This window comes from Amblyomma maculatum, chromosome 11, assembly GCF_055883805.1.
Source record: "Amblyomma maculatum isolate TAMU_Amacu chromosome 11, ASM5588380v1, whole genome shotgun sequence".
Taxonomy (NCBI): Eukaryota; Metazoa; Arthropoda; class Arachnida; order Ixodida; family Ixodidae; genus Amblyomma; species Amblyomma maculatum.
In genome coordinates this window covers 20,908,913-20,935,295 of record NC_139354.1, presented here as the reverse complement: position 1 = coordinate 20,935,295, position 26,383 = coordinate 20,908,913, and the positions used below count along the sequence as shown (strand labels likewise).

Below are 26,383 nucleotides of genomic sequence, written 5' to 3'. Positions count from 1 at the left end.
AAAGTTTTAAAATGATATGGCTGCTTGAGCTCTGAATTGCTGAATCCGCAGTGCCTGACTTCTTTCATTGCTTTTTTTGCACGGTTAAAAGCAAATTTGTGCATAAAGTGTTACAAGTACCTGATTACTCATTTATGGTATCCTGTAAATTTTGAATTAATTGAATTAATAGATTACTTTTTCTAGGCGGTAAGGTTCGTGTAATTCAGTAATTTTTTTCTGTAATCAATTGTGCTTACTCAGTTACTTCTTTCTTTAAAAAAAAAAAAAAACAATATGTAACCAGTGGTGCAACTTAAGAGATAAAGTGGCAAACACTGTTGCTAGCGGGGAAGTTCTGCTTGAAGCAGAAGGGCAGGGGACTGGCTGCGGAGAAACATCACGCACGGTCATATTTGGGACCTGACCAGTTCACCGCCATCTCCTACTGCAGTTTCTGACATGAGAAATATCATGTGTACGCTCTGTAGGGACCTCTCCGTAATGCCAGATGATGCCGCAACTTGCATCTCACTGCACCCACCTCTTCAGGGTCCGTATTTTGACTTTGTGTCATTATGGAAAGTGTCCCTATTTTCCCGACCTCAAGTCGTTTTATTGGTGGAAACACCGGTACCAGAAGCAGTCAGATGACTCGAGGCTGGGGAGGTAGCAACACTTTTGATAACGGCACAAACTCCGAATGCGAATCCAGCTTCCCCATACAGAGCATGAAGGTGCAAATATATCTCAAGAAGGTGTGTAAAGCAAGATTCTGTTGAAACCAGCACTGCTGCTGTACTCTGTCTCGAAAGCAGCTTGCAACGCTGTGAAAAGTAAGGACAACCTGGGCCAGTCAAGATGATGTGCACAACATGATTGTGTCCGTACAATACGATGATCAATAGGTCCATGGAGCACAGTTATGTAGTGTGCAGCATGCTGATTGATTCAGGTTGCCCTCACTTTTCTTGGCTTTGCAAGCAGCTTGTGAAACAGAGTATAGAGAGTTTTGTGTACGAGCTGGTGCAGAAGATGTGCATACTTTAAAATACTGCTTTTCCCTGCAGCAAATACATTGAGAGAGTGTTCTGTGTAGCTGCCAATTTCTTGACAGGGAAATAGGGACAAATTAGCGCCGATTTTTATTCATAATTCGTACTAAAAATTAACATGGTATGAAATATCAAGTGATCCATACAAGCTCACTGTAGCCTGCTAAATTTTTGTTATGGCAATAAAAGTTGGAGGTAAAGTAATGTAGTAGTAATTAATTACTTTCTTGTAGTCATTCAGTTACTTTTCATTAATTGACCACAGGAATCAGTTGCTTTTCCGATGGAGCAATTATTTCATTTCATTTATTCCAACATCCAACATTACAGATGCTGAGGACTACGAACCAAAAGCCTGTAACTGGGCCTGACAGAGTTCTTGGCCCCTAAACATGGCACCCACTTATTATAATTTGTTACCTATTTTTTTTCTAACATGTAAAACACTGGTGACACTTATGTAAAGTGAGAATAGCTCAAGACTATTTTAATTTGCTTGATTGCAGCTGGTTTTTGTTTTTGTTTTTTTCCTTTTCTTTTTCGTCCTCGTAAAGCTTGGTAGAATTGCAAAGCTGAACTGATGGGCTTGTAGCGTGGAGTACTGCCTTTTTCTTTCTTTTATGCTTTTGCCACATTTTTTCTTCCCTCTGTTCTTTTTCTATTTTGTGTTGCTTGGTGTGTGCGAGTGTTGTTTGCTGCTGCTTCTGGTGGCTTCTTTTTTTTTTGGCGGTGAAGGAAGGTGCACCCGCTTTTTGTTTTCGTTTTTGTTTTTCTCCCCTCTCTCTCCCGTCCACGTAGTGCCGGTGCGTGCCCAGGGGCCCAACAAGAGCTTTGGTTTCCCTGAAATTATTCTCTCCCTTAAGTCAGGCGCCATAAGCGCTGTTGCCAGACACCTGACCAACAGCCTGGGTAAGTGGGTCGCCGGCAGCCGTCACTTCCCAACCCCATCCCCCACCACCACCCTGCCCCACCTGTGCGTACCACCTTTTGCCTTGACCTGGGCTAATTTTCATGAAAGCTCGCACACACGTTCTGTGCTGATTCAATGTGAAATCGGTTTAATAGGCAAATCCAGATTGAGTGGCCAGGTTTTCGATTACTGTGAGCTCGTTTTTCTTGCACGCAACACTGCATAGTTGAGGTAGACAGCTTTTTTTTTCATTTTTGAAAAGCATCTTTGATCGGGCACTTGATAGTCACGGAGTCAAGGTATCTGTGACATGAAGGTCTGAGCTGGAGTAGCAATCGCATCTACATATGTGTCAAACCATAGACTACGCCATCTTTATATTTAGGCACCGTGTCCTGTTGGACTGTCATGACTTTACAATGATTCTGCAGCATCAAAGAGTGTACCAGTAGGCATTATGACTAACACACATGCAGTAGAATTTGGAAGCACTTTACTGAGCGCGCCTTTGTGGAGTCAAATTAGTTACCTTTGTAGTCGTGTAGTCATCATTGCTGTGGTGAGCTGAGGGGGTGTTAACGCATCTTTATGGTTGCGAAAAGCATTTATTCAGGGCATGTTGGTGACTAGGGGTAGGGATCTGTAGCTTCATTTCGCTGTCTCCTTCATTCCGTACAGCACATGAAGCCTAATGCATGCTAACTTACCATGGCAGTGAACACATAAGGAATAAGAACGAGTGCTTTTTTCAAGAAGAAATAATGTGGTCATCGTTAAAAGGAGTGGTTCACCTGTTAGTATTCTGACCCACTGCTTTCGATTCATTTCATCTCTCACTTAAAGGAATCAATTTATGAATCCTTTATCGGTTGCATTCTTAACCATCATTGACTTCTATCTTCCCTTCTTTTCTTTTCATTCTTTTTTTTTGTGACCTTTTCGGTGTTTTTCCATTGGGGCATTGTGATGTTATGGTTATCATTTTTTGTTTTTCAGTTTATCATTTTTGCTTGTCTCATCTTTATGTTTATTTATCATCTTCAAGCATCACCATGTTAAACTGCTAAACTGCCTCGTTATTAGCCTAATTATTCAGTTGAGACACTTAAGCACCCCATTTACATGTCTGGAGTTTGACCCGATTACGAGCAGTCTTCCCCAACCTTCAAAGATTAAAATGGAAGTAGTAAAAAACTGCAAATATGAAGTGAACGCGAGTCGATCAGCCATGCCTTTGAAACACTAAATGTATTGAAGGGGTTAATATTTCAAACATATTGGACCAGTGGTTGATTAATTATCACAAAGTATTGAGGAATCTGTGCAGGCCCAACAAAATGGGGTGGCAATAGAGTAACAAAATAGGGTAGGTTATTATACTGACATTATTACATATTAGTGATGTTGGCTTCGACATGCCTGGTATTGTATGTTGTAATTTTTCTATATGAAAATAAATTGTAATCGTTATTGTTTTTAGGGATAGTACCATATTATTGTTTTAGGGACATCACTACATTTAGGGACTGCATGCAGGCACTAGCTACGAAATATTTCACCCCTTCACTTAGGTAGTTCATATCTTCGTTATGCTGCTATTTTATGATGCTACAATGTTTAATAGTGCTTTCACTATATACGGCTTCTTTAATTTGCCTTCTTTAATTTGCACACTTTCTAATTGAGCCAGAAAAAGAAACAAAGTATAGCGTTTCATCAAAAGATATAGAGCTGTGGTTCATTAGTCCTTAAACCGGATTCTGCATAACACTCGAGTTTCCTCGAGCACATAAGGTCATGAATGCCCCGACCCCATCTTTCCATTGCCAACTTCATTTGGGGATTAATCAGACACTAATTGCTGATACTAGTACTCTCTCGTGGCTAGATAGCTAATGACTACTTGAGGTGCCCTGTTTTCATGGGCTAATTCTCTGCATGCTCTTTGCTGTTCGTATGTTAGTAAGGAATGGATGGAACCCTAGACATGTCGGTTCTGCAGCACTTTTTGAAAGCTGTTGGGGTTTCCTCAAGGCTACAATGGTTGATTACCCTTTTGCTAGACCAGCTCCTCAGCACAGGACCTTATCTTCGAACACAATATCTTTTTGTGGTAAAACATCAAATGTCATCATCATCATCATCACCATCTGATCATCGTGGTACAGATCTAGAGATTTCTTGTGCCACTGAAGTCTGCTTTTGACCACTGATGGCTGTATTTTCTTGCCAGCGAAGTGCAGTTTCAAGCAGCCATGGGGTTGAGTGTACAGGCCAGTTGTGTGTGTGTTGTTTTGCTATGCTATAAATTGTGTTTTTGTTTGCAGCTTGTGAGCTCGTAATTGGGCTTGTCTATAGTTCTGTTTGCCAGCCGCTCATTGAAAGTCGTGTGTAGTTGATTTTTCTTAATTCCAGTGTAGATCAGCTGGTTAATTTCATCTGATTTTTCAAAACATTGGTTGAAGTGCGTGCGTTCCAGGGCTGCCCAACTTGAGCAGTGTTGTCGTGTGTAATTCCTTGCCATTTCCTTCTACCTTCATAACTGTAACCTGGCAGGAAAGGTGTGTGATGTATGAGGACTTTTGTTCTTAGAATGTGACACGTTCGGGACAGAATGACAACTCACTTTCGGTTGTTGTCGTCTAGCCATAGCTAGCGCATTATCCACTAGAATCTTGCCTTCAAGTGTTCTGTGCCATTTAAGGCATATCTATGGGCAGAGGTCACAAAATGTTTTGTTTTTTTCTGAATGTTGATTTTTCATCAAAGTAGCGAAGTGTAGCATATGAGCACATGTAGGTCGCAGAGTGAGCAAACACGTTTTGATAACTTTTTCCTGCATTGGTTGGCCCCCAATGATAACTATATTTTGGATCACCATCAAAAATGGGATTGTGTGCATGTGTGTTCGCTTTTTATGTGGATATTTAAAATGGAGGTGTGATATGTGCGAAGGTTGCATATGGCTTGAAGTGTTAGACTTTTGTTTTTCATTTTCAATTTGAAAAGAAATGGTGGAGTGCTAGTGAAGATCTGTTTGGTGCATTTGTTCTCTCACTGTTCTGCTAATTTTTTTTTACTGCCATGTCATTCTGGCTTCTTTTGCACCGTGGTCTTGTATGGCAGCTTTCTTGTCAAAGCACGTTGACTGACGTACTCTTGTCTTGCGTCGTGTGCATGCGGATGGATGCTACTGCAGACCTGTCGAACCTGGTGCCGGATGAGATGCCAGCATCGCGGGGCAGGGAAGCCAAGGAGCGGAGTCGTCGGGTCAGGACACCGGACCTGCCCGGCCTCAAGCCGCTTCCTGTCTCCCTCTTGCTGGACGTCAAGTGAGTAGCTGTCCCTTAACCTGCTCTGTTGAGACCAAAGCAGGGGCACTTTTCAACGCATGTGCGAAAGAAAAATGCGTTGTAATAACTCGTGTAGCGGTTACACTTACTGTTCAAATGCATGCATTGTGAGAGATTTCTGAAGCACCCCACAGTCGTGATTTTTAAATGGTGAAAGGCAAGTGCCGACCCATTTTATGGAAATAAATATTGTGCATGAACTATCCTGCCCATTCTAGCAGAGCTTTGAACCTACTTCACTACAACTGAGTCAATGAAATTTTTCACAGATCCCAGGAATTTTGTTAGGGCAGGATTCAACTCAACTTGCTCAACTTGGTCCAAAAGGGGGTAGTTGGGGGTGTACAGTAGAAGTAAGAGACAATCGCCAATCGCAGCAACAGATGGAGATGCACTTTTGCTATTGTCAAGCCCTGTGTTTCATGAGCTTGGTCAGCAGGTATTCTTTAAGCGGAAATAAGATTGTTACGCTGCAGTGATCACTGTTCATCCTGTTTTCGCTGCAGGACTGTGCAGGCAATGACAGAGGTGAAGACAGACATCGGTTATGCCCGGGCATGGGTCCGCCTTGCTCTGGAAAAGAAGCTGCTGTCCAAGCACCTCAAGAAGTTGCTCTCTAACCAGGAGCTGGTTAGGTCAGTGTCTCCGACTTCTGGTGCAGGGCAAAGGGTGTGAATGAAATTAACCTGGAAGGAAAGCCTAGGGTGCCTGAAAAATATCCAAGAGGCCAACACTGCATGCTCAGTAATCAGAATAAGAAAAGGAGCCCCAACGGGCTTTTCTGCACAAGGCTGATTTGTACCCTTCGAAATTCTATTGAAGGGAAAGCCCTGCTTATTCCTTTAGACAGAATTCCATTGGCGATCGTTGTTGTTGGGGCCAACCGATGGTACCAAAAAGATGGCGTCTTAACAGCTGTCATCTAGCCACCAGAGCGATGAGGGCAATGGTGGCATGCACAACAGATAGCTTGCTATACTGCTTTTACTCGTTTTTATACTACTGTTGTTATGAACATCAGTAGGAATGACAGAATATTAAGAAAATGACAAATTTAATTATCTTCATAAATACGATGTGAGAAGGAAGTTTTGAGACCTCCAAAAAATGTCAAGAGAAGTATTAATACAACAACACAACTGCTTAAGCCAGCCACAGCCGAAGGTCACCAAAAGCACTTATGCAGCATGCTAGAATACAGAATCAACGGGTACTTCATTGTTATTTAAAGTGTAATCCATTGGGTGCCTGCTGTACAGTCAACTGAAGCTGAGCCGCCATAACGTTAATGCACACAGTCTCGCAAGCAGCAGCGGTTGCTGTCGTCACTGTGTAGACACTATTCGGTGTTTCAAGCTGCACAGTCCTGTTCCCCTTTGCCCATCTCTCGTTTCCCTGCTCCCTTCAACTCCTTCAGTGCCTTTTCTTTCTCAGCCACCCATACCGTCCTCTTCCCATGCCCATAGTCACCTTACTCTTTGCACTTGGACCACTGCTAGCTTTACTCCAAAATCATTAAAAGGAATTAGACCACCACTTGCATTACTCCATAATCAGAAGCTGGCTTCTCCTAGCTACTTGCGAGCCTAATGGCGAAAGTCGGTTGCTAGAAAGAAAAAAAATTGTGGAAACTGCATTCTGAAGCATCCTTTGATGTCTTGCGTGAAATATTGCACACTCTTCGTAATAACGGAGTAATTACTCATTGACATGCACTCAAGCACAGCCATACAGCTACAAAGGAAAGCTATACAGCATTCTCAGAAACTTTGTAGGTAAAGAAAAATTCGTCTTGGTCTGGGGACAAATTTTCTTTAACTATGAAGTTTCTTAGAAAGCTGTATAGCTACCTTTATAGCCGTATGGCTGTGCTTGAGTGGACGTCAATGAGTAATTATACTCCCTTATTACAAATCTACTCCACCTTGGGGGATTCTTCCCCTAAATATTCGATCAATTGTACACTCTTTGTTCGCAGTTCGTAGAACCTAATATTTTGTTGGTTTTGGTTACTGTCACTGCTGTGCTGACATACTGTGGTCGCGTGTGATTGGTGCAGGAGCTCTTACAAGCGGTACGCGTTTCTGCGGTGCGAGGACGAAAAGGAGCAGTTCCTGTACTACCTGCTTACGCTCAATGCCGTGGACTACAAGTGCTTCACCAACACCTACACGGCCACAGGTGTGGGGGCAGTGAAACTTTTCATCCGCACAAATATTTTCTGTTTGGTGCTCCCTCCCCTCTTTTCCACATCAGTTTTGTGCATGGTCCCTTGATACGAATGGGGGCAAAGCCTGAACATTCAGTTCATAATTAACTAGTTTTCCTCTTGGCATATAAATAGCTATAAAAGTAGCTTTGAACTTCAGTCAAGAAATGTCCCTTTCACATTGAAGTTGCCCTGTACAGGCCAGCCTTAAGCAAGTACACTGACCTCTTTTTAGCTCAGACTCTCTAAATTAAAGCGTTTTCTTTATTCCAACGACACACTGTCCTAATTTTCGAAAATAAAATGCATGTAGATTGTGATAGTCATATATGGGGAAAGGAGACAGTTGCACTTTGACTTCGTTTAGGCGAAAGCCTTTAATAGCTCATGCTGCCGTAGACAAAATGTGTGTCCCGCTTTTGTGGCAGCTGTGATTTGCTGAGGCGAGATGGCTTCATAGAGGTTTCGACCAATCACACAGCACCACCACAGTATGTGCGAATGCGTGCCTTATATAGCCATATGTCAATGAATGATCAGTTAGGAATAATTATTAATTGATGACTAAATTAAATAATCCAATAATTAAATAAATAATGTGTAATGATTTGATTAAGTAATTATTCAGTTGCACACATAATGCGTAATTAAATTATTAATTTTTAATAATTTTTGTTCAAGGTGTAGTTGCCAGTTTTCTTCATTGTGTCTTCTGCCGAACTGATCCACTTGTGAATGCTCTTGCATTCACAAGCACCGTGATGGTCACACGTGGTCACACATGACAGTCACACTTGTGCCATGAGGCACACATGAAAGATCAGTGTGCTCCCAGTTTTCAACTTTGTTAACGAGCAAACCATCCTTCCTGACCTTTCTTTCTGCTTCCACTCAGAGGTCCTTCTGCTGCTTCTGGCTTGCCCTTTTCTCTCTCTCCTCTGTGCTCGCAGTGTGGGTGTCTGATGACGCTAACGGCTTCTTCGCTCTGAACCCTTCCGCCCTCCCCTCCTCCCCGTCCTCCTCCTCGCTACCATGGTGGCTACCCCACCCAGAGATGCCGTATAGGGTGGTGGTCTTTCCGAGCCGTAAGCTGAGTGCCTCAACGACATCGGCCAATGCCTGGGTCAGCATTTCGGGCACCATGGGCACCACTGGCGTCCTCCCGGTGCCCAAGCAGTCCCTGGAGTTTGTGTGCCATGTGAGTGTGTGATAGCTTCTGATATTGAGTGTGATCTTGAGTGTGATCTTGATCTGATCGTTTATAAATGAAGTGGGAATTATTATCGTTTTAATTTGCACAGGAAGTCTTATGGATGGTTTCCGTATCAAGAAATCCTGTCGTCAGTTTTAATTTTGACTGGAGTCATGCTTGTCCATAACTGGACTCAGTTTTGTTTTGTTTGTTGAGTGATTTAATAAAAACAACTTGGAAGAAGGAAGAAGCCCAATAATACTATATGACTGTTTTGGGACCCTACTGATGCTTGTCTAAAAAAAGAAAAACATTATTAGGTTTGTTCACTGCATGCGCTCGAGCAAAAATTATAAGCTACAACTAGTGGAGTTGGTATGCGGATTAGCTCTGGAAATGTATAGAGCAGAAAAAAAATAAAGGACAGTAGAAAGAAAGCTAAAGTCTTATCTCGTGACTTATAGGAAACCTGACACAAAATGTCTAAAAGGGGTCTTTATTTTATTTATTTTTTTCATCTTTTTGTTATGTGTGTGTGCATAGGGGTCATTTTTTATCACTGATCATCTACTTGAAAGCCAACTCTTTACTGAATCAGTGGAAACCAAAGTTTCAAGAGCAGCATAAAAATCAACAGCTTGGTCCTCTTGTGAGAAGTTTACTAGTTTAGCACTGTGTTTTGATAAGGGGCGATCATACTTTTGTTGTCTTTCCTTATGTGTTGACTTGTATCAGTAATCGCAGTCCAGCCATTTCTGTACGCTTTTTACAGTTTGTGTAACCTTGATGGTTATCTGTGTCTGTTTGTTTTCTCCTGTTTTTTTTCGTTTGCAGCATAAAAACCTGGGTCTCCTGACGACGCTACGAATAGGCCACGATAACACGGGGCTGTCGCCCAAGTGGATGATCGAGCACTGTCTCGTGCGGAACGACGTCACGGGACACACATACAAGTGGGTTGTGGTTGATTTTTCATTTGCAAGATATGAGCCACTGCTCGCGCAGTGCTAATATCTGGTTACCTGAAGCTTAGGATTTTACAGGTTTTACAGAGAATTGTTTTAACATGTGTTTGTATGAGGATATTACAAGTTTTGTTGAATTTGTGCATTGCCAGGTCCCCACCCATTGAGAGCTGAGCAGCAGGCTAATGAAACTATTAAAAACTGTTTAACTGGGGACAACACAATGATTTATGGCAAGAAGAATGACTGCAGTGTCATTGAGGGATGGGAAAAGAGTAAATTGGGTCAGGGAACCATATTGTGTGCGGCACTTTGGACCACTAAAGTGTGATGAGGCGAAAGCCTTTGTTTGAAATGCCACTGATTCGTGCTTTACTGCCTCTCCTTCTGTATGCTGTGTAGTGCGGCATTCCGAGGAAGCGCCAAATGAAAGGCGCAGCACGGACACCCAGCAGGATCAGCTTCTTAAATGCGTCAATCGCCTGGTGATGTTATCGGTGATGACAGGACGTATCGTCATGACCAAATGAGACGTCATGCCACTTCCAGTTATTATATGAGACCTGATGTGATGTCTTCACTTCCAGTCATGGTCGATGATGTCACCAAGTGATGACGTCGCAATCTCGCAGTATCCTGCGGAATCTCAAAGTGTGACACTTCTCGTGACTGGACTCGCTGGCTAGTCATGAGCCTATTAAGGCTTGCGCCTTAAGGGGAGACGCGGGTCTTAAAACGGTCGAAAATGGTCAAAAAGTCGATTTTGGGAAAAACTCATTTTCGGAAGGTTTGTCATTTCGAGCATCTACTATAAAATTATTAACGCTGAATTCGGTCGGGAAATGCGATAAAATCGGCTTTCAAAACACCACGGCAGCGACGAAATGGCCCCGAAAAGAGAGACTTTGTTCGAACTTCCCGCGCGCGCCGCCGGCGTTGCAGCCGGCCGATCGCCGCCATCTTGGGCTTGTTTTGAAGCTGGTTTCTTTGTGCGCAATTTGAGCTATCTCAAAATGGCGTCGCTCAAGCCGAGCGGCGGTTCGGGCCGGTTTCCCGAAGGCCGCTTTCGGGTCGCTGATTGGCTCGCACGCGGCGCGCTTCCCGCGCGCGCCGTTCTGCGCCTCCCATTGGCTGGTGTGACCGTCTACGTCATTTTTTTTTTTCTTTCTCTTGCGTTCGCCGCTGTGGCTGTCGCTTCGTGCGCGTCTGTTTTTGCGCTCGTGTTTCTCTACACGCCGTGTTTCCGCCTTGTGCCGGGAGTTTCTCTTTGCGATCGAGATGCCGGGAGACAGTCGATTGAAACCGAGCACGCAACGAGCTTTTGGAAGCCGGAAGAAACGTCCGTGGAACAAAAAACAGCAGGCAGCGGCCACCAATGCGTCGCCGGGGCCTGCAGTGCCGGACTCGTTGGATCCGCCGGGTACATCAAGCACGCTGCCCGATGACGACACCGCGGGACCAAGTTGCAGCACGAATCGTATCTCGGATCGTGGTACACTTCGTGTTGATGCTGTGTACTATTCGTCGACCGAGCAGGCGCAGCGTGTTGAGCGATCGGCGCAAGCAAAGTCCGTTCTGTCGGAAAAGTCGGCAACCCAGCGCAAGTTTGACCTTCTTGGCGCGTCAGTGCGGATTACCAGACAGCTGATGCCGGTACCCAGTTCGTGATTGTGGACTTGAAGGTTTTGAACAATTTTTTCGCGCAAGCGAAGTGCGGAACCTGCGAGGCAGGAAGTCTGCGTTTGAGCAAGGCAACAGATAAGGAGTACGGCCTTGCTGTAAAGCTTCTGCTTGTCTGCGAAAACTGCGATTTCGAACAGAAGCAGTTCTCTTCCCCAAGAATAAGCGAAGCAGTTCTCTTCCCCAACTGTTTGCCTGGTGGAGCTCTCGTCTCCTTGGCCCCGGTCCTCACTTTCACCTCAAAAAAAAAAAAAAAAAAAAAAAAGTCAACTATAATTTCATCACACTTACACATTCGACATTTTTTTTTTTAATGTTTCCTTGGATGGAATAAGACACTTTTTGTTTTGTTTTGTAGGGAAACTGATAGGGAACATCTGAGTAACATCCGTTGTCGAAGATTCTTCCCAATATTTTCTGCACTCAGTGTCAAAACTTCAAATGAGTTTTTCTCAGCTTCATGTTTTTTGGTGACATGACTAGCCTTACGGAACTTTTCATTGGGTTTTTGTGGTGCAATTTTAATAAATCTTATACCGTTGAATTCAGAAAGGTTTGAACTGTGGAGCTATGCTATTTTTATATTGCTAAGTTGAACATATCAAATTTATTGAACAATAATGTCAGCTAATTATATTTTCGAATTGTGGGGCATCTACATAATTGAATATTTTTATACTGTGATGTACATCAATGATAATATAAATAGCATAGCTCCACATGGCAGGTCTTTGGCTACAACTACATTTTAATCGCAACGAAAAAATATTGAGGGAAACTGTCCTAACGACCCGTAAGAAATTACCTAATTAGGCTTTGGTCATTTCCCAATAACAATAGAACTAATTGAGATAGAGTAAAACTAATTACATTTTTGAAAACAGGAGGAAGAAATACATATACACACCTAATTTCGTTATTATATCTCTAAAAATAAAAATTTTCATTTTAAGACCAGTGTCTCCCCTTAAAAAAGGGGGGCTGATGAGATTATGACACTTTCGGTGATGGGATGGCTTCAGCTGACACTAGGCTGGATTAGTTAGATTAGTAAAACAGCATTTGTTCTACTGCATGCATAACTGGGACGACAACGATGACGATGATGATGGTCGTGATGTTTTCAAAATCATTGAACTTGTCTTCCTGTGAAAATTGTGATAACGCCTTGAAGTGCAGTGTTACACATTTTTTGGGATAAGTTGGATGCTGTAAGGAAGGGAAAACTTCTCTGACACTGTGGACAACCGAGGAACAGGAGTCATGGCTCAGCTTGCACCCTTTCTTTCAGGTTCCCCTGTGGCCGCTGGTTGGGGCGAGGCATCGATGATGGCAGCACGGAAAGGCTTTTGGTTGCAGAGCTGGTTCCTGCAGATGTCGATAATGAAGGTAGACCTCACCAGCCCTGCATCTTATTCACAGTAGATGACTAGTTCTGTACTTCATTTCAACACATCAGGTGCAACACTAGTAAAGCCAATACTCTTGTTTGCAAAGCGTTTCTTGTAATGAGAATACAGTACTGAACGTTTGTTTAGTGGGCCTGATACATTGCATAATTAGCCATGAGCTTAATAATAATGTAAAATATACTCATATTGCATACAGAAGACTCTAAATCTGTAAATTGCCCTTTCTAATCATTTTTTTTATGGCGTCAGGTTATTGCTATGCTCTCAACTTCACTTGTAAGGTTTTGGGAAGATAAACTTCAATGGAGTGGCCTTGAACAACTCTCCTCACTTATACTTCTTGTTAAGAAGTCACACTTCAACGTTTTTGAAACGTGGCAAGCAATTGTGAGCATGTATGTCTGTGCAAGGATCTGTTTCCGTCTGCCTGGGAGATATTGAGCACTGTGAGCAAAGTTACTGGAGTACCTCTTCATGCAGTTGCAAACACGAGGTGTTTGTTTGGGACTTTGGCATCTCTGCAGTGAAGTGCTCGCTCAATTTTCCCGCAACCTCAAATGTGCTACATAACAGTAAGTTCCGACATAACAGTAAGTTCCGATAGCATAAAAGACACAGATCACATGGACATTGCTTGAATGAGATAGCAATCGCATATAAGTGCTTGAAGTGGAATTTGGACAGCCTGTACTGGGTGTCCAAGCTAACTTTAGCCAAGGGTTAAAAAATAAAACATTTGAGATAGGCCTGAGAAACCACTTATATGCAGCTGCCAGGCATCTGGCGTACTACGGGGAATTTCTTTTATTTTGCAATTGGCTAATTAGTAATTAAGACATTTTTTTATCTAAATATTGCCTTTACACAATAAATACGATTTGCAAAGTTGGAGAGCACTTTCTGAAACCCCCATTCCGTTTATTTCTGATAAAGCGTCACATGTATCGTTTTTCCAAGCTCTAATGAAAGCCCGCGAAATACAAAAAATATCACGTGACTATTGCATTCATGCATCACGATTGTGGTGCTCTCAATCGTGGTTTGAGTGAACAAAATTAGCTGCGGCCGTGAGTCGACAGCCCATTCCCAGCGGCAGGCTGATGGCGATGGTTCACGAGCAACCGCATGGCAGCGATGGACGCACATTGCTCACCCCGTTTTTTTCTTTGTTCTGTTATTTTTTGCTCCTTTTAAGCATGAACTATTGCAGTGCCACATTACAAAGTTGAAAGCAGCGGAGACTGCTGCGATTGCCACGTTGATACGCCGACGGCGCTGAAACATGGCACGTTGTATCAACTGGGCCGTCAGTCACTTGTTATTGTAAACGTTCCTCTCACGTCAGTTCATGCTCTGTCATCCTGAAACATGCGGGGTTCTGCCAAATTTCCAATAATTCAGCATTAGCTAAAAGGTCAGCGCCGCAGGTTTGTTATCTCAAGGTCAATCGCCAAGACGTTTTCATACATGGATTCGGGAATTGAATAACTTTGTAATATCGAGGAATTCGCTACGTGGAGGTTCTTTACATTAAGGTTTAACTGCACTTACATAGTGAAATCAAAAAGATGTTTGGCTCATATCATTTTGCTTTGAAATCCGCATGTTTATTTTGGCTGCACTACGAATTTCCTTCTGTGTGCAGAGCTTATGGAAGCCTGCCGCACGCCTCCCAGGTGTCGGTCACCGAGTGTTCCACGTAGGCCAAGTGAACCACGTACGTTGACGTTTCTGTTTTCCTTTTAATGTTTGTTAGTTTTGAGATGCTTTGCGACAAATGCTTGACCATGAGAGTTACCACGGATGCGAGTCCTATGTCGAAGGTGCCTGCCAAGCTAGAAAACTGAATGTTTCAATTTTTATGTACTTGGAAAAAGGGCTTGAAACTTTATAGTCTTATGAGCCATAATAACTTTTCACAGGCTTTGCTGTGTATTTTAATGCTTTGCAAAAACTATAATATGTACATTAAAGGGCCCATGAAAAGCTATTTGCTAAACCTAGAAAACACACAAAAGCAATAAGTATTCCATGAGTACTCCCGTCACTGCAGAAATTTTTAAGCTAGCATCATTAGCACTGAACATATTGGGAACCAAAAATGATGCTTCTCCTCTCCCCTTTATACTTAATTCAGAGTAATATCTGGGCTCTGAACCGGTCATTATTTGCTGGTATGAAGCATGTGGCATGCAAGCTGTTATTGTACATTACCTCTGGAATTGTTTGTGGACTTCTACTTTTAAATACTTTGTTCCTGTTCATGCTACTTTTGGCTTATTCTCTGATGCTTTTGCAGGGCTAACCATTCCAGAAATTCAGCAACTACTTGGTGATGCAGTCAACAACATAGTCAAATATTTTTACAAGTCCGAGCGAGAGGTGACTATGACTTGTTCATTTTTGTTGTGCCTCCTTTTATTGACATAATACTGAATATTGGAAGACTATTTATATGTAGTAAGGGAATAGAAAATACTCATCTGTTGTCTGGTCTTCCTACCGGAAGCCTTTTCTGCTGCAGTCATACAATCATTAGAGTCCTTAACCTGTGGCACAGACTGAAGCATTAGTGATGGTTTTGTTTGCATCTGCAGTGTTGGTAAACTTAATAGCGTTTAGGACATTGCAACATGCAAAATTTTGCATTGCTTCCTACAGCTGCATAATCGTGGTAGCTGACCCATTCGTATACGTAACAGACGCAAACAAACAAGTGCTGGCACACATTTCGTTAACTCACCATTTCCTTGCCTCTCTGAAGTTATAAATGTCAGAATCAGGATATGGATTGATGATGACTGTATGTGTAACTGAAGAACAACCTCATTTTTCTCCAGAGGGGCAACCTGACTATTCTCCTCTGCGGAGAGCTGGGACTGGTCTACTGCCTTGAGCAGGTATTCCTGTACGGCTTCAAAGACACACGTTTCTTCAGGCACGTCTACCTCTGGGAATATTTTGGTATGTCCTGGCTGAGTATTTTGCTCACTGTATCTGATTGGCAGCAGCTGTAGTGGTGACTTGGGAGAAGCTCTAAGGGGAGTATATTGGGAGTAAAATGAGGGTGTTGCTTTGAAGAGAGAGTAAACTAAAAATGGAGTAAAAAGGGAGTAGGCAGGCTGACTCACTGAAATTGTTTCGAGCTTCGTTTCTCTTCATCGCAGGGAGAGTCTGTGCCTCTGGCACAGTGACTAAAAAAACTGCTCTTATAAATTTTAGTTGCTATAACATGACTGTGTATAAAGTGTGATGCTGCCTGGCTGTGCAATCCACCATCCTTTTTTGTCTTTTTGACTAAACTCATCAATGTTGCCCTCCAGTATTTCCACTTCTGGGGTTAGGAGCACACGCTGTCGCCCCTAGTATCCAAAGATGGGAGCATTCGCTGGACAGCACATCAGAGTCGGGAGATAGTTGCTCGCAGTATCAAACCGGCAGCTGTGAAATCTTGTGCACAAATTGGGAAATTCCAAGTGATGAAAAACGTAATTAAATGAAGCTACTTATTGGAGACTTTTCTGCATGCTTGTCTGTCACATCCATGCAGCCTGTGTGGGAAGTTATTCGCAGCGTTTGGTGTTGCTTATGAGGCTTGGCGTAGCTTTCCCATGTGTGCTGTGCGAACCACAGTCCCAGAGGTGCTGCGTGCTGAGTAGGATGTTGTTTTTATTTTTCACTTGTTCATGAGTGTTGCTTCCACAGCTCTGGAGTAGGTTCTTCTTGTACTTAACATAGGCTACAGTATGGCAACCACTCCTTCATAAGTGTTCTTTAATTGACGTTAGCAAAAACAGGCATATGTATACAAAGGTATAAAAGAGGGAGAAATAGCTGAAAACGGTTGTATGAACACTGCATCTATTTGCAGCCACAAACTTGCTTGCCATATTTACATGACTGTAAAGTTTAGTGGCTTTTGAGAAAGAGAGAGAGAGAGAGAAAACTTTATTGTCAGGAGTAGTGTTACTGGGTCTTAGTGGAAGAGCCAAGTATAAAAATCTGAGCTGTGGGGAGGTCAACCTACAATTGTGACCAAAGCATGACACCTGCAGTAAGGTGAGGCAAATGAAATATAGGGGATGCTATGCTGTGGCTGCAATTTTATGCTTGCGCCAAGGCTCTCCTCATAACATTTTGCTATTCCCACGCGCTTGTTCAGAAGTATTCTTTTTTCTTTACTTTTACTGTACGCACAGTGCTCACATGAGTGTCGATGGTTGAACAAAAAGCTGCCACTCCACTCCAATGGTTGCTGCACTAGTCAGAACCACAGTTTTTTATTATCGCCTGGTGCAGAAATTCCCATGGGCACATGTGTCTAAAAACTGTGGTCCAAGCTAGTCCCAAATCGGGTGCTTACGGATTATAGTGATGCCCGCAGTTGTTAAACTGTGTCCACATTGCAAACTTTGAGATTGTTGAAAATGCAAAACCCCTCGGCAACAAAATCACTTAAAGAGAGGCAGTAGCAAAAATTGGGAAACGAAGCAGCCCAGCAGATAAAGCGGTATAAGAAACAAAAAAAGAAACTCTTTCCAGAATGTAATGGCGAGAACAGACGATAGATTTTATTGGCTGGTTCTAGAGGGCGCTGCAATTCTTAGGCATCCAAAAAGGCATGCTAAAACTAATCACTTTTGAAGTGGAGCTTTCTTTCTGGTAGGATCAAAGAGGTCTGGTCGAAATGGCTGGGCTTCTGAAAAGTATAGTAGATAGAAGAGCCAATAACACTTGCATATTTTTCAGCTTTGTTTGACCACTACTAGCAGTTTGATGAATTTGACAGGTGGTTTGATTTGCTATCATACTTCGTTAGTCGTCTATGTGTGCCAGTTCTGATGAATATGCAACACTCACGCTCGTTGTTGACAACACTCAAAAGGGAGCTGTTATTCTTTATGCCAAAGAAGCATACAACTTTACAGTGGGCCTCAAATTCGACAGTGTGGAACAGGTAGCAATTTAGAGGCAACTGCTTCGAGGCAAACTTTGAGCTGTGACGACAAGGAAAAAGGTTTCAGCGGCTGAAGTCTGAGCACTTTCCGGAGGTGGAGGGCAAGTTTATGGCCTACATCACTGTAATATACAATCGGTCCCTACCAGTAACTTGGGACATGGTCACACAAGACGCTCTGGTCTTCAATTTGGAAGCGGCAGTACCCAAGACAGGCCAGCAGGGTTTAGGCATCAAGTTTGTGAGCATCAAAGTTTATGAAAAGGGTCGGCTTCTCCCTGCATTGGCATACTAGTTTCTGTGTAGTTGGCTGGTCCACATGACGTCGTAGTGTGGTTGTTTGCGAAGTGCGAGACTTTGCTGCACGATGACGTGCTGTGTCACAGCAGTTCTATGTTTGCCACATAAAAGTTTGTTGGAAGCTAACACATTGTGCGTCCATTCCTGTCTCTGTACCATGTCTTCTGATCCTCTGCAAACCATACCAGTGTTCTGGTGAACTCTTGCTTTAGAGGACATTGTCTTCATATTCATGAGGTAGTCAAAGGTACTTCTTCTCCATGCTTTACAGTGAAGGTGAAGGAGTACTTTGAGTCAGCCCTGCAGGACAATATGGAAGACGAGCGGCCAAACCATGTGTGGCGTTGCTACTGCCACCTGGCCAACAAGGTGGAGAGGGCCTCGCACACCATGGGCAAAGACGGCAAATTCCAGCTCTTCATCTGCCTCGCTGCCAGGTGAGCGGACACCCTTCATCCCGGATGCATAGCACACTTATAACACCTTGCCACACGTTAACACTCGGTTCTCTATTTCTATTTCTCACGATTTCATCGCACATTCTGTTCAGTTTGATCTTATCTTTGCCATTTTTTACATGTATGTAAATCACACCTATCTATAGCTTACAATCCTGTGTAAATGGCAGTTCTTTTTTTTTAATTGCAGTTAAGTCTCGTCAGTATAATGAGAAGCACTTGTTTATTTGGCAAGGGCTGTAAAATAGTGCGGTGCCCCTTATGCTAGAGTGAGGTGAAAATACTTGCGCGCAGCATCTGGTGTGTGTGGGCGATACTCGAGCTCTAGCTGACGTGCGTTCTTCCCGGGATCTATCTTTTAGAGCAATAGTTACTGGCTCGTTCATTCGTTTCACGCCGTTGTCAACGCGGTTCGCAGCATAAAGTCACCGTTGTGCATCCATGCTATATGGTTCCAATTCTGCAACACATACAGAAGAATCTTGGTTAGACGAACTCGGTTGATACAAATTTGTGAAATTTCTCAGTCGGAGTGCATTATGCTCAATGCGCAGAATTACGGATGCTTTCCTGTGCCACCATGGATGATACGAAAGCGCGAACCGCGACCGCTATTTTGAGCACTGCGCACTTCCTGCTCATTGTTGACTGCACAATTGTCAGCCGTGCTGTACGCATCGCAAGCAGTTTAAGGCAGTGCCGTCGCAATGCGTGTCTCGCTTTACTGCAGCAAGAAGTTGGCGGCGGTGCATGGTCTGAAAATTACCAACTTGCACTTGCCAGTCGCTCTATGCACCACGAGCAGTTAGCAGTGGCACAAGCGCATGGCCCGCGCATCGTTGACTCCATGATTTCTAATCGCGTTGTACACACAGGTAAAGGCTTGTGGCGGTGCGCAGTCCGCACATCACCGAAGTCATGCTCTCCTGTCGTGCTGTAAGTGCCATGAGAAGTTCGCGGAGGTGCACAGCCAGGATATTGCCGATGTTACGATCGTCTCTCACACTGTACATGACGCAAGTAGCAAGCTGTGGCCGTGCGGCCGTAATAAAGCTCCTTGGCCACAAACAGATTTGCGTGAAGGCTCACCCTTGCTTCTGCAAACTGGCTTTTGTTCGTTCAGAGCAATATGAGTAATGATACAAATTTTTTCGCCACAGCTTAAGATTCATATCCCCAACGTTCTGTTGTATTCAACGGCACACATGTTGAGGAAGAACAAAACTCAGTTCGCAGCATACCATGCGACTTTTCTGAAGTGAAAAGGAACTGACACCAAGATAAAAGTTAATAAGAGCATGGCTCAACTGGATGGGGTGATAGAAATATTGTACCATTCTTCTCGTTATGTGACATCACAAAATTACTCTTATTGCTCTTTTTACATGGATTTTATTTCAAACACAGTGTTACTACACTGCAGAGGTGGTTTTCAGTGTGCTAAGGAAAATCCTCCGAGTTAAAGTAAGTTTGAAAAGGAAGAGTATTACCGAGCAAATACTCCTTTACGCCCCAAACCAGGCAAAATTTCCTTCGGCTATTTCTGAGAAAGATGTGTAGCTGTCCATTGTAGTTGTTTAGTGGTGCTTGGATGAATGGTAATGAGTAAATAGTCCCTCATCGCTAGCACAAGTAGAGAACGGTTAAGAGGGTGTTCCATTTTATTTATTTAGATTAATTTCGTGAAATTCATTACAGAGTTAATGAAAACACGTTTGGCATAACATACAACAAAAATAGAACATCCTGTGCACATTAGTATACAGATTCGTTTAGTGGCTATACCATTAGAAGTATCTTTTGCACTAACTATAACACTCAAGTGCATCAATAACAGGAGCAGATTAAGCGCATATGCAGTTGATAACAGCTTCGTCTCGGCCTCGTCGTTCTGTTCTTCCCTCCAATCTCCTCCGTGTAGAGAGCATTTCCTGCACCAGATGATGTTCGACTTGGCAGCGTGTCCTGTAACGGCCACCATGTACGAAGAACGGTCGTTCCTGCGGGACCCCAACCTGGTGGTCTTCCTCGTTCAGATTCTTGAGGCTCTGTCAGAGTTCGACATTGCCCTCGAGAGCTCCATCACCCGCGGTGTGGACAACTGAGCCACAGCAGGGTCAATGCCACCGCAAAATGCCACTTTTGCCGAGGTACTGTATGTCTCCTGCACTACGTTCTGTACGGTTTGATAGTTGTCTTACATACCATATCCTTTTCATTCCTGTTCGCAAGTTAAATATTTATGTGCTAATCGAAATATAGTTCTGAGGACTTATGGTTCCATGAATAATAATAGTAATAATAATAATAATAGTAATTTGTTCACAGGAAAGGAAAGGAAGGGCAGAGTATTTGTCACACTTGAACTGTGGACACCTGAACTGCACTGTAAGGGAAGGGAGAAAGGCAGGAGTGAAAGCTGAAAAAGGGAAAAGGGTGGCATAGTGGAGGGCTCGGGAGTAATTTTGGCCACCTGGGGATCTTTAACGTGCACTGGCATCACACAGCACACTAACGTGTAATTCCATTTCCTCAACTGTAGAGTCCCGCAACTTCTTTCTCCTCACTGGTTGCCTCTCAGCACGTTAAACGGCAATTGTTATAGAGAGGTGTCTCTGAACGCAACCTAAAGGTAACATACACTCACTGTAGGCAGGAAGTGATTACGGTGAAGGTAATTGAATAGTGTTACTTTTGTCATGCCATCGCCTCGGGGCTCTGTTCACGGCTGGTTTTGTGGCTATTAAGAATTAAAAACATCACATAGTGCAAACTAAAGGGGAACACCCCCCAGGAAAGATCTTAGTAGCTTATTTTAAAGTTGCGATTTAAAAAAAAAAAATAAAAAAAATGTTTCACTTACAGAATTCAAACAGATGTTTTATTCGCTCAGTGCTCAGGTAAGTAACGTCAATCCATTGCGCCACTGAAGCAACAAGTACGGCAGGCTTCAAATGCGCTTTTATTCATTTTTACAATATTTCCGCCATCTGTCGCCAGGTGACGCTGCTCAGAGGACCCTACCATTGAGAGAACGGAATCACGCCACACGGACGCTTCTTCGAAACGATGAGGCGAGGCATCCGTGTGCTGTGCGATGCAAAGAGGTATCCATGTGCTGTGCGATGTCAGTGCACGTTAAAGATCCCCAGGTGGTCGAAATTACTTTAATACTCGCAAAATTAATCACACGACCAAAGGGTCAACAATTCATAGAAGAGCAACTTGTTGGCTCTTTATGATGTCACAAGTAGCAGATATATTTTGACAAACCAGCACGCTGAAGCTGTATTTTATTTTATTTATTTGGTTCATGACCTACTGCAGGCGGCAATTCCAAAGGAAAGGTGAACAAAAAAAAATAATTAATCACTGATAAACATGTTCACCAATATGTTAGCAGTAAAATTTATCTCTCACTTTCCCCCTCCGTTTCCTCCCATGTGCATTGCACTACGCTAAGTCGGCCATCATTTTTTGTTTATGGCTTGAATAGGAGCACACCTTTAGCCAATGCATGGCTGAAGTCCGTCTAAGGCCAGCAGTCGGGGAGGCTAGGAAAGAAAGTTAAGGGAACAATAGGAGGAAGGGAAGAGGTGGGGAGGAAAATAGAGGGGGGCTGCTACTGACAGAGAGATAAACAAGAAAATCAAAACAAATTCTAAGCAAGACAGCTTTCCTCATTATCGCTCTGGTCCAACTTTATCAGCACTGCATTGGCCTAACAATTAGTGTAATTGCCGACAGGAGTGCTGCGGGGCGTTCATTGCCCTTGGATCTTTCTATCCCACAGCTAGTTTCGTGTCTTAATTCCTCCATTACCCAGGCGATTGGCTGCAAATAAAAATAAAAGTGCTCAGCAAGAGTGAGTTCAGACAAGATTTTATATGTGAATAGCCAGAGAAGCGTAACAGAACAAAAAAATCGGCTTGCATGGATTTCGTGGCAACTGCCGTCCTGTCGTACTATGTGGGGTGCGCTTGGTCATCGCGCTCGGGATGCTCAACATGGCAAAAGCAATACCGTCTTTATTCTGTCACCGAACTTTAGGCCAGTCGGCATCATAGCAAAGCCTTAGTGCAGTGGGCGACAACAGTGGCACCGGTGGCAGCGCATGGAGGACGGACCTCGAACTTTCGAAGCTGCGATCTCTTGTTTTACAAGGCCGTTGCACTGCTTAAGGCCCGTTCACACTTGCAACTCGCCGAGGTCGCGCGACCGACAGTCGCAGGCCGTTCGACCACTGCTCGACTTTGCAGCTTTGCGACTGCTGGTCACGAACCGTTAAACCAATCAGCGGCTCAGCTGACATAAACGTAAGTTAGGTTTACTCTATGTGGTGAAAAGTCAAGGTAGACAAGATGTGGAAAGCGACCCGCAGGTCGCATTTGTAACTGTGAACATCAGTCGCACTGTGCGGCATGCGCCAGCCGGTAGCATTCTCTTCATGACTCGCAAGTGTGAATAGACCTTTGGGCATTTTTTTTCCTGTTATTTTTATGAGGCGCGGCCTTTGCTCCAAAATTTTATTTCGTTCCGTGTAGAGGGACGGTATGTGTGACATCCATTTTGGTGCAAACTTGATTCAGCTGTGTCAAGTTTGGTCTGGTGTTTAAGGTGAATTGATGATATTGAGCATGAAAGTAAGTGAGCTAGTTAAAAATAGAAGGTCGAAGAGTGCTCTACTTTGTTCTTTTGTCATCTTTGGTGCGCACTTTTTTTTTTTTTCTATTCGCTCTGCAGTTTCACTTTTACCACTGTTTGGGGTCGGCTAGGTTTTTTTTTCTCTCTTATTTGAAGATGATATTTGGAATAGCAGCAGCTGCTTAAACAAAGCCTTTTAGATAAATAGTGCATGCAATATCTTGTTTTGTCAACTTATGAGCAGATAATGAGGAATTGTAATTGGTGTGGAGGAGCATTCATTCAACTAGTTGGCGTAAGATGAATTTTAATAAATTCTAATAAATTTTTAATGCAGTGTCCTGCCACCTGAAGGCTTGACGAGCTCTCCAGTTCTTCAATTGAAAGTGGATGGCTGTAGAAGTTGTCACTGTCTATGGAGAGGTGGTTGCCCCCGATCCGGCCAGCCCGTCAAACGTCGGCCTGAAATGGGGCAGAAGTAGGCCAAAAGTCGGCCGCAAGTTGCCTTCACAAGTCACGACGCAAAGTACACCATATTGCGCTCTTAGTTCCTTGGACAAAAGAGGAAAAAAAAAAAGAAAGTAGGAAACAGATTCCCCAGTGCAGTTCTTGTGCAAAAAAGGCAAAAAAAAAAAAAATTCCATTTTTAGTTTGTGGTAGCATCAACTTCCATAGTTGTAGTTTTGTTGCCCGTATGTTTCATCTTGTTTTTATTTTTATTTTTCATCTTTTTTGTTTTTTTTTTTAAATACTTGAGATCTGCTACAATCTCTATGATGACTGCATCTCAAAGGGTTGCATGTCATATCCGTGCTGTGCATAATCAGATTGCCCATCTCAGACGGGATAACTAAGGAATTGCCTTCATGATGAAATACTCCCCACATGCTGTCATTCTCGGTACATTGTCACCCCATCACGCCTGCATTTCTTAGTGTACATAGGAACAAACAGTCACCCGTGAGGCGTCTCATCTGGAGCAGAGCTGGGCAAGCAAGAGTGTGCAGGAATTTTTGTGAACAGAGTCTGGGAGAAATCTTGTTGGATTCATGCGTGCTGTGCCGCTTCTTGTTGCTGTTTTGTTTTGCTTTTTTGTAGTCATTGTACATAGGTTTAAACGTTATGCATCTGTGTTGGTTCATTGGGACATTTTAGCCTCGCAAACGTTGAAAAAGTTTTCACAAAGTCGGTAGTTCAGAACTCGTATCTATTGTAGTTGAGATAGGGCTGGGAATACTGAATTTCCCACAGCACGAACGGAAGAACGGTCAAAGGGAAGCCTCGATTTGCCAGCCAATGCTTTGACTAGAGCACGTATCCTCATCTGGACAAATCCTCTTGTTAAGCGGGAAGCATTCACTGAGGCTTCCCTCTCGGCCGTTGTTCATTTCATGCTATATAATCCACTTGGCTTACAGACATGGACTCAAACCCTGTTAACCCCCCTCGGTGTGACCCCTTTGGGTATTGGCTTAGTAACAAACACTTTGACAAACTTGAAACTGAAGATAGAAGCCTAATCCAGCCATGTAGCTATGGGTGAAAATTCGCTGCGGAACTGGACTACTAAGCTTTAGGTGTATATACAAAGTTTCTCAAATCTGTACTATGTAAGAATGAAACTAAGTCATTTCAGAAGAGCAGCTCTAACATTGCCCTCGTTAGTAGTTCCTTTCAGACCGTTGGCTTGAGTTTACGCTACGCTTTGATGTTTTCGCGCCTCATCCGTCTGAATATCCTGTGCCTTGCTCAGTTGGGAATACTTGCATCCTGCTATTTTAAGTGCCATCGCCTGTTGTTCATGCCTTTTGAGTCAGTTCCTTTTGTAGCAGATGTTTTAATTATTGACATATCTAATGTTGTTAGTGGGAAGTGTTTTGGCATTGTTCACTGGTTTTAGTCAGGAAACTTTATGACGTGGCTCGGTGTGCAGCGTTAGTGTGTTTTGTGCTATTTTTTTTTTTAGTTTTGGCTCATCAGAAAGCTTGTCTACTGCTGGGAATTGCTTGAAAGATGCTGGATTTGACAGCTAGCAACCATGTTCAAATCAGCCTTCTTTATTTTTGCTTTGGCTAGCATGAGAAAGAGTAGGCAATACCATTGTGAACATAGACGGACATGAAGAAACAACCAAAAAAATTAAGTATTCTAAGCTTATCTCTTCATCCTTTTGCTCCTTACCTGTATCTGAACAAAATCTCAATTTAAAACCAAGTTTCGCATCTAACCTTGGCCGAGACTTCTTATATATTCCCAAGACCATAGCACACAACATTACATGGAATATACATTGATGTGTAATGCGTAACTGAACACAGTGATCATTCTTTTTTCTCCATGACAGTTTATTACTTGTCTTGTACTTCTTCACACTTATTTTTTCACTCGAATTGCTTCTGTGCTCTTACATCCAGCCGTATCTATAAATGAACTGGTCAACTTACTGTTTTATTAGCCCTCACCTCGGTCTCATTTCACGATTCCCAGCAGCAGACTGCCTTATGTACGGTGTAGGGCCATGTAGCCTTGTGTTCTCAATCTTTGCTAAATGCCATTTAACTTCATCTTGTTTGGCAGCTCGAACCTTTTTGCTCTACTGTGTAGCCGTTGCAATGTGATTTTGTGAAAAGACAAACTTGTCTGGGGACCAGAGTGCATACTGTGAAGTAGTTAGCGTGTTAGCTGCAGCATCGTCTAACATGCTAAAATAGGAAGCGGTGTTGTCCGGAAGTTCACAGAGCATAAATCTCATTTGCAGGGGGAAAATTGGCACTGTTCAATGTGTTCCTTTGTTCCCTTTGTGCAACAGTTGGCACCTTGTAAGAGTGTCTCTTAGAAATGAAGCTTCACACTTGTGCGTCATCTGCACTTTGCATCGTCTGCACTTTGCAACGTCTGCACTTTGCATCGTCTGCATTTTGCATCGTCTGCATTTTGCATCGTCTGCATTTTGCATCGTCTGCATTTTGCATCGTCTGCACTTTGCATCGTCTGCACTTCGCAGCGTCTGCACTTATGCGTCGTCTGCACTTACGCGTCATCTGCACTTTGCGTCATCTGCACTTTGCGTCACAGCAGACACTGGGCATGTTCTTGGTCCTTTTTTGACGCTGTCCAAAATAGGCTTCTTGCATTTTAAAACTGGTTGACACGCGAGAAATACATGGAAGCGAGCTGAAGTCACTGTTTTTGTGAAGAACAGTAGTAGCAACTCAAGGATGGCTCACATTTGTCTGAGGAACAATTGATGTGAAGAAGTACTATGTAAC

The 26,383-nt window shown here is 43.2% G+C and overlaps 1 protein-coding gene across 4 annotated transcripts in view; it reads left to right on the top strand.

Moving 5' to 3' along the window:
• Window positions 1-26,040, top strand: part of pns (DENN domain containing pinstripe) — a 59,289-nt gene extending 33,249 nt beyond the window's left edge. For 2 of the 4 annotated variants that reach the window (XM_084583224.1, XM_084583223.1), the window contains 13 exons: window positions 1,833-1,943; window positions 5,144-5,276; window positions 5,804-5,932; window positions 7,357-7,478; window positions 8,559-8,704; window positions 9,533-9,651; window positions 12,635-12,732; window positions 14,401-14,472; window positions 15,055-15,137; window positions 15,596-15,719; window positions 18,284-18,449; window positions 20,392-20,620; window positions 23,452-26,040. In XM_084583224.1, the coding sequence (XP_084439350.1) occupies window positions 1,833-1,943; window positions 5,144-5,276; window positions 5,804-5,932; window positions 7,357-7,478; window positions 8,559-8,704; window positions 9,533-9,651; window positions 12,635-12,732; window positions 14,401-14,472; window positions 15,055-15,137; window positions 15,596-15,719; window positions 18,284-18,449; window positions 20,392-20,575 (1,487 nt within the window). In that variant the 3' untranslated portion in view covers window positions 20,576-20,620; window positions 23,452-26,040. The remainder of the gene's footprint in view (window positions 1-1,832; window positions 1,944-5,143; window positions 5,277-5,803; window positions 5,933-7,356; window positions 7,479-8,558; window positions 8,705-9,532; window positions 9,652-12,634; window positions 12,733-14,400; window positions 14,473-15,054; window positions 15,138-15,595; window positions 15,720-18,283; window positions 18,450-20,391; window positions 20,621-23,451) is intronic. The other 2 variants (XM_084583226.1, XM_084583225.1) reach the window with 1 other exon arrangement.
• Window positions 26,041-26,383: the final 343 nt, after the last annotated feature.